The sequence below is a fragment of the Sinocyclocheilus grahami genome, unplaced genomic scaffold (assembly GCF_001515645.1).
Source record: "Sinocyclocheilus grahami isolate Dianchi unplaced genomic scaffold, SAMN03320097.WGS_v1.1 scaffold108.1, whole genome shotgun sequence".
Classification (NCBI taxonomy): Eukaryota; Metazoa; Chordata; class Actinopteri; order Cypriniformes; family Cyprinidae; genus Sinocyclocheilus; species Sinocyclocheilus grahami.
The window spans coordinates 423,877-437,768 of NW_015505287.1; the positions used below are offsets into that span (position 1 = coordinate 423,877).

Genomic DNA, 13,892 nt, shown 5'->3' on the forward strand with positions numbered 1-13,892 from the left:
TATATATATATATATATATATATATATATATATATATACATATACACACATACACACACACTCTAAGTTTTAGAATTGAATAATTTATTAAAAAAAATTATTTGACTAATGATTTGGTGACTTGGCCCAACTCATATCAAATTCTTTCAAAACTCATGGATATCTCAAAGATATGTCAAAAGTGACTTTGCCCTAATCTGTGAGATACTGGATTAACATATAATCATTTCAGCACAGTTCTTCTCACCTCTGCTGCGAGGACTGTTTTTGGGAAGTGGGTTTAGGGGAGGATGACCTCCTTCTGGCTGGAGGTGACGCTTCCCTTGAGGGTGGGGAAAGACTTCCAGAACGTTCCTCTGATGTTATTGAGCGTTTGGCTTTATGGGAACTATCAGACCGGTCCCTGCATTAAAAGAAAGGTTAAAAGATTATGATGTTGTTTTGTTATTCGTTTTCACATACACTGATAAAACAGGGATGATCAAATGTATCTGGGCCAGCACCACCAATATTAGCAAATACAATACATTATGACAATAATCCATTAGTCTTCTCGTGATTCCAAAATCTCAGTAGTTGGCACCAGTAGTCTCTGTACTAAATTTCAGTACCAGAGCAAAAAGTAGTGGAACACACTCCCTCTCAATCTCAGATTGGCCAAAATTCTCAACACAAAAGAAACCTCTGACACTTCAGCACAAACATAAACATGCAGGGGAACATTTCAAAGTAGCCGTCTCTTAACGGGTACCAATCAGACCAGAAAGTCTGGTATAGTCACATTTAGGCAAAAGTACACAATTTGTACCAAATTTCACTAGTTTATGATACTTTATGTTTTATGGATTTTTTTTAAAGTTGACTATACCTGCGTTTTTCCTTTTTCTCTTTGTGTTTCTCCGTATCTCGTCCTCGTTCTTTGCCTTCTTTAGGTTTGTCCTCACATTTCTCCTTGTTCTTGTGTTTATTTTTGTGCTTCTTGACAGTCACTGGGATCTCCACAGGGACAGGTGGAGGAGGACTGGGCGTTCGTGGCCCTTTTCTTTTGCCATGGCCACTCTTAGATGACCTGGTCGAAAAATTAAAGATCAGTCAAGTATTTCAATTGATAAACATCTGTTTAAACTACATGCTGATTTTTCATTTTCCAACCTGCTGTCTGTTTCCTCTGCCCTGGTCTGATCAGAAACTGGAGAGGAAATGACTGAGGAAGTAGAGGACTTCTTCTCTTTCTTGCTGGAGTTGCCACCCTTCCCTGCTCTATGTTTGGGTGAGCTGGATTTACGGGACGAGGGTGACCCCTTAGAACTGCTGTGCTCAGGGGAAGCCTAAAACAGATCAAGACCACACCAAAATAAAACCCCAGAGATAACTGTTTGCATTAAAAGCCTACATAATACATAAAGTCTCAATTAATGTTCACTTTAGTATGTCCTTGTTAAAATAACCTACCCGGTCCTTTGAAGTATTACTGGTCCTGGTCTTAGGGACTGGGTCCTGTTGAGAACATGCATGCCATTACTATACGAGTTAATAAATTCAGGTTAACCAACATTCACTTTCGTTCAATATTTGGAGTTTATGCAGCAAAACCTATTATAATTTTATGCAATATACCTCTTTCTTGATGACGATCTCCTCTCGTTTGTCCATGTTTTCCTGTTCCAGCTTCATGAGCTCACGCTGAATCTTCTGTCTCTTCATCTCAAGAGATAACTCGTAATCGTAGTCCCCGTTATCAGAATCTAGTAAAATCAATGACAAAAATAAAACTGCAGGACTAAAACTGACAGGGAGACAACATAAGAAAGAGAGAGGAAAAGACTGATATGCATTCAATCAAAACCCAAACATCAATCATCCTTGTTTGCTTTTAAACACAAATTAAAAAGAATAGTTCACCCAAAAATAACAATTCCGTCATCATTTACTCACCTGCATGTAGTTCCAAATGTATAACTTTCATTCATCTTCAAAATGCAAATTAAGATATCTTTAATTTTGACTTTTATTTTAAGCACAAGAATGAGCACAGTTAATTCTTGTGCATCAACAAAGTACGGTTAAGATACCGTTGACCATATTTGATGTGCTCTATGTATGCGAGTTGATCAGTGTTTATATCTGAATAAAAGCCTAAATTATTATTTTTTTATATATATAAAAACTTGGATTACAATAGGATTCACTTTTTAAAGCATCAAAGTTTTGGTGGAATGAACTTTCAATGGAGGGATAGAAATCTCACAGGTTTCATTAAAAAGAAAGATTTCATTTGTGCTTAACATTAAATAATAACATTCTGGATTTGGAACAACATTAGGGCGAGTTATTAATGACAGAATTAAAACTTTTGGGTGAACTGTTCCTTTAAAGTGTCCCTATTATGCCATTTCAAATATTGCCTTTCATGCAGTGTGTAATGTAGCTGTATGTGAATGTAAACGATCTGCAAAGTTGTAAAGCTGAAAGTGCACAATAAATAAAATTATTGTCTCCCAAAATAAAGAATCGACTCTGAACAGCTGAAACGAGTCTTTAGTAATTCGAATCCCACAGTGTCGTCAGTAGAATGACGTGTTTGTCGGCCGGCCAACGTAGAACATAGGTGCGCGTTATGCAAATGTGCATAATACTCATCTGCATAATACGCGCCTATGTTCTACGTTGACGGGCCGCGAAAAAAATTGGCCCCGCCCACAAACACGTCATTCTACTGACGACTGCTCCTCTAATCTTGGGGAGTTCAACGCAGGATTCACAAAACGATTGCTGTTGAAAGATGGCTCAGTACCCTGTTTATTTGGACTTTATCTTTGAACTGCTTCGAACGAATCGTTTGAGAATCGCTGGAAAATCAGGTGATATTAAATGCATATTTTGAGAAAACTAAAGCGTTTTTTGACCTTGCATGCATGTAATCCTATTGTAGGAGACTCCCAAAACAATATTAGGAACCGTAAAAATGGCATAATGGGGCACTTTAAATGATTTCTAATCACATGCATCAATTTTATGGGTACTTTGGAGAATCTTTTACCTTCACGACTGGCTTCCCAATCTGCGGTCTCCTCCTCACTAGCTGGAGTCCGTTCCTTTGTGATTTTAATATCCTCTTTCTCTCTGCGTCTGGCTCGGGATGAATCGCGCTGCTAATGAGAAAAACAAATTTTTTCAACGTCAAAGAACTTCCAAATTTTATCAACAAAATGCAAAACTAATGAAATTTTAACTCCAAGCTGTTAAAGCGTCGTACTCTGGTTGTGGGTGATGTGGGCTCGTCTGTATCTCTTTTCTGTGTGTCACCATCTACATCCTGTCTCTTATTCTTCATCCTCTCCCGGAGATCCCCAGTGGGCCTCTCGGCTGACCTGCACAGCAAACACACATGTCAAAAGTCAAACATTTAGCCAGGTATTGGAGCATGTACACTTATAAAAGAGCATCTCTTCAATAGATTCGCACCTGTTGAATGTTCCAGAGAAGCCTTTTCCTCGTGATGGGGTTCCATGTGTGTATCGACACGTGTTACCGTAACTGCAGTTCCCAGTCTTTAACCAGTTTCTACAATGAGTCTGCAGGGAAGGCAAATGGGGCTCATTCTTTTTCACTCATACACTTTACAGAAGCACTTGATCAAAAACAAAGTGAGCTACCTAGACACAGGTAATACTGTCTAGTTAGGCAGCACACTAGGTTTTTAAAGCACAACAGTGGGTGACCAGTATCCCTACCTCTGCTGCATTACTGGCCGTGCTGGGCCCGAGTCTCTCAAACACGCTGGGCCTGCGGGAGGGGGTGGTTGTGGTCGTGCTACTGCTGCTGTCCGATATGGTCTTCGAATTCTCCACTGTAACCTTCCGCCTGATTTTGGACATTCTGCAGGGCTGCGTTAGAAAAACAGCAAGGCACCCGCATTATGAAGCTGAATGCAGTGTTGTACTCATTTGAGTCAAAGTCAAGACCGAGACCAAAACAGCATTGAGTTTGAGTCAAGAAGACCAATTTCATGACAATAACAAGAAAATATGGTCTTGGACTCCAACCAAGACATTTACATTTTTGCATTTGGCAGATGCATTGCATTTTTAAGGTATATAACATTTATATCAGACAATATGATCTTGGACTTGGTCACGACCTCAGCCTACAGCATAAAATACAGATTATGTATTTAATGTTCTTCAATGAGTAGGTTTCCACACTTTTCACCTGACCAATGAATGTCCGTTACTTTTCCAGTCATTCATTGACTACTGCATATGCATTTTTTTTTAAATAGTAGGCTATAAAGAGATTTCTGAGGAAGATTCATATACAATAACTACAATAAAACACACACACACACACACACACAATGATATTCTACTTATTTGTGCACAAAAGTATCAAAACAGCCTGAGATTTATATGCAGCCCAATGGATGATTATGCTTTCTGATCCTCCATGCAGAGCTATTTACTACCACCACACAAGTTCCCATGTTTTAAATTGTACTACATTTCCGTGACTTTTCCAAACAAACAAAAAAATACGAATTCCCTGATATTTCCTGGTTTCTCATGGCCGCGGGACCCCGAACATTGTAAACATTAGCACAAGCACTAACGTTACATTATTCACATTTGTACAAACGCGATTATACCAGCCACTCTATTACTTTTCCAGTCATTCATTGACTACTGCATATGCATTTTTTTTTAAATAGTAGGCTATAAAGAGATTTCTGAGGAAGATTCATATACAATAACTACAATAAAACACACACACACACACACACACACACACACACAATGATATTCTACTTATTTGTGCACAAAAGTATCAAAACAGCCTGAGATTTATATGCAGCCCAATGGATGATTATGCTTTCTGATCCTCCATGCAGAGCTATTTACTACCACCACACAAGTTCCCATGTTTTAAATTGTACTACATTTCCGTGACTTTTCCAAACAAACAAAAAAATACGAATTCCCTGATATTTCCTGGTTTCTCATGGCCGCGGGACCCCGAACATTGTAAACATTAGCACAAGCACTAACGTTACATTATTCACATTTGTACAAACGCGATTATACCAGCCACTCTCTATAACGCGCATTAACAGTACCACAGTTATAGCTACTAGTACGGCATACGAGATTTCACCAATAAAGGAGAATACTAATAATTTGTGTGTTTTAAGCTGTCATTTATTTGTAGAGAGCCGCGAGTCGTATGAGTGCCGCGCGGCCTACACTGATAACACAAGCCTCCACAAAGACCCCGCTGAAACTGCTGCTGAAGAAGCCGTGAACAAATACAAACAAGCGCTTTACCCGAATATGAATGATGCGTCAAGTCCAGTTTCACAGACTATTGGGGATAACCTCCTAATCACATGCAAAACTCTTGCAAAGCGGTCTTCCTCTTAGCCGCCGTCATGATGCTTGCGAGACAGCGCAAACTCCACACACTACCACTGAGGAGAGGAGGATTATGGGAAACTGGAGGTCTGGTCTTCAGCTTGTTTAGAATATCGGTAACACTTTACAATAAGGTTCATTAGTTAACTACATTAGTTAACATGAACTAATAATGAACTGCACTTATACAGCGTTTATTAATCTTTGTTAATGTTAATTTCAACATTTACTAATACATTATTAAAATCTTGTCAGCATTAGTTAATACACTGTGAACTAACATGAACATCTGTATTTTTATTAACTAGCATTAGCGTAGATTAGTAAATACAGTAACAAATGTATTGCTCATGGTTAGTTCGTGTTAGTTAATATATTAACTAATGTTTCACTAATGAACCTTATTGTAAAGTGTTACCAGAATATCTTGTTTGTCTAAAGATTCAGTTAACTCTTCCGTTCATAATAATAATAGTATTTTTTTTCCGACTGTTATTTTCATATCAGGCATTAAAGGATTAATGATGGGGGAAAAAATGAAACAATTTGATTCTTTTAACAAAATAAAATGGTTGAGCTCATCCTCCTAAACTGCATGTAGGCTATATAAAATGGAATTGTCTCTGTGTTAGTCATCAATGATAAATAACATTACTGACTAGTTTTAGATAGACTATTGTTTGTGACTTAAGAAATAAATATTGGCTTTACAGAAATTACTTTACGCTAAAAATGTTGATCTGAAACCGTGCTTCGTGTGGTAACATCTAAATTATTTTATTAAAGCCAAAAACATTATTTATCACTTAATCAACCTATGATAAAATTACAATGATAAAATCGATTAAGATAACAATGGTTAAGAGATATAATAGCTGGTTACCACTTCTCAATAACATCATTTTTTAAGTTAATTTGGGAGGCCACCCTTTTTTGAGGTATAGTGCTGGACATCAGTTTATATATCCAGACTAAGGAATCATCTTTTAAATGAAGCTGATCATTTAAGGTAAATTAAGGCTATGTTCAACTACACAACTTGTACAATTTAGTAAATTTTCCAGTACTGCATATGTAATATTGGCAATGTATCTAACTCTGTTCTTTTGCAGAATAAAAGACAAAGATTGGACGATTTGTTTCATCTTTACTATTTGTTTCATCTTTTAAAGAGCTGTTTATACATTTCCAGTTCAAACTCTAAATGAAATATTATATGAAATATTATCAAAATAAAAAATCTTGCACAGAGATTGATGATATTTAAGTTACTACATCACTGCAGTCACGATTCTGGTACGATTTGGTGTAATATTTGTGTGATATGACACAGAATTAAATTGCACATAAATAGGTTAAGCAAAACAAATGTGTATATGTCTGAAAACCTTTTATACACCTTTAATACACATACGTAACTGCAGACATTGAATACGTTGGCAACCCACAGTGTAATGGAGAGTTTGCAAATAAACTTTTATTGAAAGATGAAGCAGTAAACTGTATCACAAACCGTACATCATTTCATAGTGTATGTATGTTTTCTATGTTGTATGTTTTTATATAGATAATGTTTCAGAACTCTTATGTGCAAAGGAAACTAAAAGTATTAACTCGAAAAATTTATATCAAGATGTGTTTTACTCTGGTACAAATAGCTGTGTATTAAACTACTCGATACATTTGGATACACCTATACGCACACAAAACAATAACCTGACTCTCAAATTTTTTGTTTTGTTTATTATTATTATTATTATTTGTTACATACATGGCATTTTTGACTATTGACTAACTGTTGCTGTTTAAGTTTTTAAGTACACATTTTGTTTAGTCAAGAGTAAAAGTTATAGTGTGCTCAGGTTGTTTATGGAAGCTCTTCATTGAGTTTCTTGATCACATGTAAGGCTATGATCTTTGTTGCCAGCAGAGCCTCATTACAGGCCTGAGGGATAAAGCTAGGAGGAAGAAGAAACCCATATCGACCACGATCCTGAAGCTCAAAGGTGAAGGAATACTTTATCCCAAAATTATACGCCCAGTCATCAGAACCTCCTGGGGCTAAATCTAGTAAAAGAAAAACACAGAATATTTATACAACATAGAAACAGGGAAACGGTCAAATACAGATTGTTGTATTCTAAAAACAGACAGAAAGCTTACAAATGGTTTTTGCACCAGGACCATATTTATAGTTAGTCCTGTAATATCTGCGTATCTTTGTTGAGGCCTCCTTAACAATTTCAAACTGTCAGAAAGAAACACAAATATGCTTATCAATTTTATTTTTACTTTGATTATTTACTAGTATGGTCTGCAACAAATGCTCCTGCATTAACTTCACGCACTAGCTCATTGTGGTTTGGAATCTCATCATAGGAACAGGAGTAAGGAAACAGGAGCATCTGAGAGTAGGAGTGAATGGAGAGGTACAGCTTGACTGTATCCTTATGAGAGCGCAGGAACCGTGCCACAGCCTGGGTCTCTGGTTCAGACTCCGGGAACTGACCGCAATATGTAGGATCACATGGATTATCGGAGGCTCCCTTTGCTGTAGAACACAGTGGATGAATTAAACCAGGAGAAATATCAGTTCTAAACTAAAATGTCCTCTAAAGTAAAATGATAACTGTATTGCTGCGTCGTATTCCAATTCGTGAAGTCCCCAAAGCGTGCCTATACTATTGTGCTAAACACGCAAAAGTATGCACTTTTTCTTCACAAAAATTACATAAACAAATTAGGACACAGCTTTTTTTCATTCTTTCTTTTTTTTTTTAAATGAAGGTCCAGTATTTGGCACCTACTGCACCAGTTTGCATCAAAATTTCTGTTCAGATCGGCTCCAAAACAGTCGCTGTCTTTGTTACTTGAGCGGTTTTTCCTCCACATACGATCCTGTTTGGGTAAATAATAAATAAAAGCCATGAAGACTCTTTTAGAATTATTTTTAGAATAAGTACTGTGCTAAATTTGGATCAAGCTAAAGTCTGTTTTTTTTTTTTGGTTTTTTTTACATTTCAGGGAAATTTGAAATGCACAACTACATGTACTACTACAATTCCAACACTTCAATAATAATAATAATAATAGTTTTATCATATTACTGTTGTCCATGTGTACTTGTATCCATCTGGGTTCATGACTGTCAAGATGTAAACGTCCATATTGTTCAAAATCTCTGTGATTTCCGTGTTCTGGTTGTAAAATGCTAGTGCCTGAAGAAAAAAACAACAAAACAAAACAAAACAAATCCAAACTGAATTAAATTTCTAACAAGGCCAAAACTATGCGGCCACTCTAGTGCACTAACCAAGATCTTGAAATCTGCATCTAAGATACAGTTAATATACAGTTTAAACATGCAAGCTCAAACAGATGTAGGACACTTCAACACAGGTGCAAATGAAAAATAGAGATTTGCAAAGTGAAATGGGTTAAGTACAAAGAAGTTGGAGAAGAAGTTGAGTATGAAGAAAGTGTGGTTTAAAGCACACCGTATGACAGCTTACGATAATGCTAAAAGTAGATTAAACACTTTATACTTACGTAATTGACAAACCACATGCAAAAGGCCGGAGCGATCCACTCCCGCGCATGAATACCACAGTCTATCCACATGGCCCTCTTCACCTCATCCCTCCTGCCGGAAAGCTGCAGCATGATGACAGACAAACAGACATTTTAACTGTGAATGTGTCTGTAATGTGTACTAAAAACAGACATTCAAGCAACGCTCAGATATCTAAATCCACCTTAAATACAATGAGAGTACCTTCAGAACATAGAGTGGTCGTTTTTCAGAAGATGACCCAATAAGAATAACTTTCACCATGTCTGAATGGTCTTGCTTGGTCTTGTTTATCCAGTAATAGATCTGAGACAAAAGTTTGGTCAAATTGTGTATGATTTTAAAAAGAACAATTTTCAGTTAAACGAATGGAAAAGTTGAGGTGAATTTTCTCATTTTTGTCAGCTTACATCTTCTAAAGAATGATATCTCTCATAAAACACGCCTCCACTCCGGGGATCCGATGAATCATTTTTGGTCTGCATCTCAATTAGTGCTGGTGTGTTTTCCAAAAGCATTCTGCAAAAATATCAAAAGCACAAATTGAGTCTTATGAATCAAGGAGTTGCTTGTCAACATATGCATCTTTTAGGTAATAAAAGTAGTAAATATAAATGTGAATAGACATTTAAATAATCATAACACTTGTTCTAAAAAAGTTATCTTAACCCTCCTGTTGTGTTGACATCCGGGTGCTACTTTTATGTTGGAATCAAATTGACCTCCGCCCCCCTCCAATTAGTTTTCATGCAAAAGATCACCAAATCTTCAAATATTTACACTAAAAAAACTAAAGATTCATGTAAACAAAAAAAAACAACAAAAAAACTCTATTGTAGCTTGTCAAAGACTAATGTAATATGTGAGTTATATAATAAATCCCATCTATTTTTATCGTGTTATTTATTGTTACAATTTGATCCACATATTTTTATGTCCAAAATTAGTTAGTTAGTTACTTAGTTATGACTATTTAGTGACTGAGGTACAAATAAGTGCAAGTAAGAATGAATAGTAGCTAACGTTAAATACCAATACCACTGGAACTGAATTAAATCCTTCAGTGCTGTATTTTGGCAAACTGCATAGAAAAAATGGGGGTCAAAGGGGGTGGGTGGTGTTAAAGTAACCCCAACACAAAAGCTGTAACAAAACACATATATGTGTCAAAACTCTACATTCATAACCCTTAATGAAAAAAAGTCACAAAATATAAAAAATAAATAAATAGTATATCAAATTTTCAAGCAATTGGTCAATGAAATCAATTGTGGGTCAAATTGACCCCAACACAACAAGATTGTTAAAAGTTCCTACAGTCTTCATTCCACCAAATTAACCAGCTTTACTTGCCTATAAGTAATGCCATGTTTGCGTAGGAGTTCAGTGACAAACTCCACACTTGTTGACTGAATGTAAAGGTGAACTTCAGAGTTTGTTGTAATGTAAATGGGTGAAGCAGGCTGCCACAATTCTGTCTGAAAAAGAACAGAACATGATATTACATGCTAGCCGAAAAACTCACAGGACCAGCCTGAGGGTCAGTTCAATAAATCAAATCAATGAACAGCAAATATTGTGAAGGCTATTTGTACTCAGAACCTAGAGTATTACATCTCTTAGCAAATTTGATATTCACAATCATGCTCTGACAGAATGCCAGTCAATAAATGTCAACAAATAACCTCTTACCTCATTGTGACTTGTTAAGTTTTGCACTGTGTCCACATGTTCCTGTGTGAATACGGTGATGGACAAAACCTGGTCACTGTGTGTGAAGAGAGAAACAGCTGCAATCATTTACTGTAGTATAATCTACATCTAAAAAAACATCAGTTCTTATTTCTAGTTTACATTTTGCAATTTTATTTATCTATTTATTTATCTATTTTTTTTCTAAGAAAAATTCTCATCATATGCAAATATTTTTGGTACATAACTACTACTAACAGTACTACATAATTGCACATAATTATTCACAATAAACACTTCAGCAGAGAATGTACAATTTTCTGTTTATTTCAAACTTTTGGCTGTCATAACATCTCAACTATTAACAACATGTGCTATTCTACTTGTAGTAATCGTTAAGCTATATGTTATATTTCCACATTTAATAGATGGAGATACAAACACTGTATCTATTATTATTCTTTTACCCAAGAAAATAGTTTTAAATGTTAAATAAAAAAACAAATCATACCGTGAGATCCCATTTTTCTACAGCATGTAACGTTTTTCACCTTTTATTGTTTAAAGTGAGGTTTTACATTGATTACAATAAGTTAATGCTGACATACAACAGAGATCTGATTTCAGTCTTGGGTGTTTACAGCATCAACTTAAATATATGATTGCATAATGCATAATTTTAGGAAAAATATGACTTACTGTTCCGATTTGCAGATACACTTCTCAAGGAAGATGTTAAAACATATTAAGTAAACCAGTTGTATTGGGGGCCTCATGTTTTTGTTCTGTCTCCCAATAGTTTGTGCAATAATGTGGACAAGGTACGGGGCCAGTATTGATCTAGAACTGTTTGTTTGCTGGTTAAACTTTACTTTGAATTAGCTCTGTGTATATTATATTTAAAACATTCCAAATGGTTGTTTATAAAATATATATATATGAGAACTGCTGTATAATTTTTTTTTAAATTAAGTATAATCAGAAAACAAATGGTGTCATTTCATCTCAACTGTTAAGAACATTCTTTTTCTGCGATTAGCAAAACACATAGGCTAGAACTCAACCATAAATTAAACCTTAACACTAGGTGGCAGCCAATCGCAAGTGTTATTAATTAATTAATTAATTAATTTTTTTAACCAGATTATTGTTTAGGCTTCAGACCAGCAGATGGCGAAATTGACATTTGCCAACAGCCATTAAATCGCCAGAAGAAGTAAAAAATCAACATCCGGTTAATTAAGTTGAATAAAATAGGGGGGGGGGGGGGGTTTTGGGAGAAATGTCAGCATCGTATGATATCCTGAACGGGATTCCACAAGGAAGTGTAATCAGTCCAATTTTATTTAATGTAATGATTAATGATATATTTGAAAGACTTAAACCAAGCATTGGGAAGGCATTATATGCCGATGATGGTGCAGTATGGAAAAGAGGTAGGAATTTAGGAAATGTAGTTAAAGGAATACAAGAATCAATAAATTAAGTTGAAAGGTGGTCAGTAGATTGGGGATTGAAGTGTTCAGTATCAAAGACTCAATATATGGGTTTTACAAAGAAAAAGAAAATGGAACAAATGACTCTGAAATTATATGAACAATTGTTAGAAAGACTGACAGAGTTCAAATATCTTCGATTAATCTATGATGAAAAATTAACTTGGAAGAGACATATTAAGAAAATTTTAAACAAATGCAAAGGAGTAATAAATTGCATGACTTCAATGGCTAAGTATGAATGGGGAGCAAGGAAAAGTGCACTGTTACATGTATATCAAGCTTTAATACGGTCTAGTATAGACTATGGGTGTGCAGTGTATGGTGCTGCAGCAAAATCAGAATTAAAGGGGCCATATGACGTTTCTAAAAAGAACATTATGTTGTGTATTTGGTGTAATGAAATGTGTTTATACGGTTTAAGGTTAAAAAAACATTATTTTCCACATACTGTACATTATTGTTTCTCCTCTGTGCCACGCCTTTCTGAAACGCGTTGATTTTTACAAAGCTCATCGGTCTGAAAAGCAAGGTGTGCTCTGATTGGCCAGCTATCCAGTGCGTTATGATTGGCCGAATGCCTCAAGCGTGTGACGGAAATGTTATGCCCCTAGCATACTGTGATGCCCTGTCCGGCCGGAGCGATGATTCAAAAACATGAAAACCCATTATAAACGAGGCATTCATTGCATCCAGTGGGGACATAATTATGGATTATAATGATGACTTATACTGTCTTTTTATGCGTTGCGTAGACATAAAACCATGTCTGCATTTGTGATCGGAGAAATGACAAACAACAAGCCCTACTCTACACTGCCCAAAAAACTCGCTTTAAATATAAAAAACGTACTTACAGTCTGTGAGTCAGAAGAGCCGGCATTGTAGTCTACTCTTCCAGGATCAGGAAATGGTCCTCCATAACAATGTGCTGCACACATCTGAATATTTGGGTTGAAGTGTTCTGGAACAGTGTTGTAAATACAACTTCACCACTGATTTCTAGTCGTGTCCAATTTTGGAAGGCCAAACTAAGTAGTTTCGCTTTCACTATGAAACACAGCGTCACACACTGTGGCCTAGATTGAGCTGCGGCGGCCTAGAGTGAGCAGAGGCTGGGGGCTAGAGTGAGGAACGGCCGGAGGGCTAGAGTGAGCGGAGGCTGGCTTGAGTGAGCAGAGGCCGGTGGGCTTGAGAACGGCGTGGCCGGTGGATTCGACGAAGGAGGCAACCACATGTGACTACCCCGGTCTGGACTCCGCTTCGTCCACGGTGAAAGTCGATCCGATGATCCACAGCGCAAAGTTGTTGTATTTCCTCAGCGACCAGCACGGATCAGCTCCAGGCATGACGAAGCAGATATCGTCCTCTTTTGGAAGGCCAAACAAAGTAGTTTCGCTTTCACAACGAAACGCACAGCGCCTTCACGACATGGCGGCGGTGGCAACAATACTACAATGAGAATAAAAGTTACGCCTTCTTTCTTTGCGTGAACATTTGGGCGGCGTTATGCAAATCTTCCCACATAGTGACGTAGATATGTGGGGACGTGTTTAAACGAGGCGTTTTAGGGGGGCGTGGCTGACTCTTAACTTTTATAAAGAATATCTCTTTGGATTTGAGACTTTAGTCTTTGCAACTTTACAGATCTTCTTTATGCACCAAGAGCTTGTAACACTTCAAAGAGAAAGGAAAAATTGAAATCGCATCATATGACCCCTTTAA

At 36.6% G+C, this 13,892-nt stretch overlaps 2 protein-coding genes across 2 annotated transcripts in view; both read right to left on the reverse strand.

Annotated features, from left to right (window-relative positions):
• Positions 1 to 5,469, reverse strand: part of LOC107588823 (zinc finger CCCH domain-containing protein 13-like) — a 35,523-nt gene extending 30,054 nt beyond the window's left edge. The window contains exons 1-10 of the mRNA XM_016277043.1: positions 5,322 to 5,469; positions 3,735 to 3,887; positions 3,466 to 3,575; positions 3,257 to 3,371; positions 3,041 to 3,152; positions 1,618 to 1,745; positions 1,453 to 1,497; positions 1,153 to 1,328; positions 869 to 1,069; positions 248 to 403 (exon numbers count right to left, since the gene is read on the reverse strand). Coding sequence (XP_016132529.1) covers positions 248 to 403; positions 869 to 1,069; positions 1,153 to 1,328; positions 1,453 to 1,497; positions 1,618 to 1,745; positions 3,041 to 3,152; positions 3,257 to 3,371; positions 3,466 to 3,575; positions 3,735 to 3,878 — 1,187 coding nt within the window. The 5' untranslated portion in view covers positions 3,879 to 3,887; positions 5,322 to 5,469. The remainder of the gene's footprint in view (positions 1 to 247; positions 404 to 868; positions 1,070 to 1,152; positions 1,329 to 1,452; positions 1,498 to 1,617; positions 1,746 to 3,040; positions 3,153 to 3,256; positions 3,372 to 3,465; positions 3,576 to 3,734; positions 3,888 to 5,321) is intronic.
• Positions 5,470 to 6,954: 1,485 nt separating this feature from the next.
• LOC107588824 (carboxypeptidase B2 (plasma)) lies at positions 6,955 to 11,498 on the reverse strand. The gene is made up of 11 exons (XM_016277044.1): positions 11,371 to 11,498; positions 10,672 to 10,747; positions 10,333 to 10,457; positions 9,390 to 9,498; positions 9,184 to 9,285; positions 8,958 to 9,062; positions 8,516 to 8,626; positions 8,216 to 8,306; positions 7,757 to 7,959; positions 7,572 to 7,656; positions 6,955 to 7,475 (listed from the first exon to the last, which is right to left on the reverse strand). The coding sequence occupies exons 1-11, from the start codon at positions 11,445 to 11,447 to the stop codon at positions 7,276 to 7,278; spliced, it is 1,284 nt and encodes a 427-aa protein (XP_016132530.1). The 5' UTR covers positions 11,448 to 11,498; the 3' UTR covers positions 6,955 to 7,275.
• Between the last annotated feature and the right edge of the window lie 2,394 nt (positions 11,499 to 13,892).

Excerpts from the sequence above, each read along its gene's own strand:
- LOC107588824 (XM_016277044.1), bottom strand. The coding sequence starts at position 11,447 with ATGAGGCCCCCAATACAACTGGTTTACTTAATATGTTTTAACATCTTC. Across the intron at positions 9,286-9,389 it reads GATATCATTCTTTAGAAGAT|ATCTATTACTGGATAAACAA; the intron begins GTAAGCTGACAA and ends CTTTTGTCTCAG. Across the intron at positions 8,627-8,957 it reads GCATGTGGTTTGTCAATTAC|GCACTAGCATTTTACAACCA; the intron begins GTAAGTATAAAG and ends TTTTTTCTTCAG.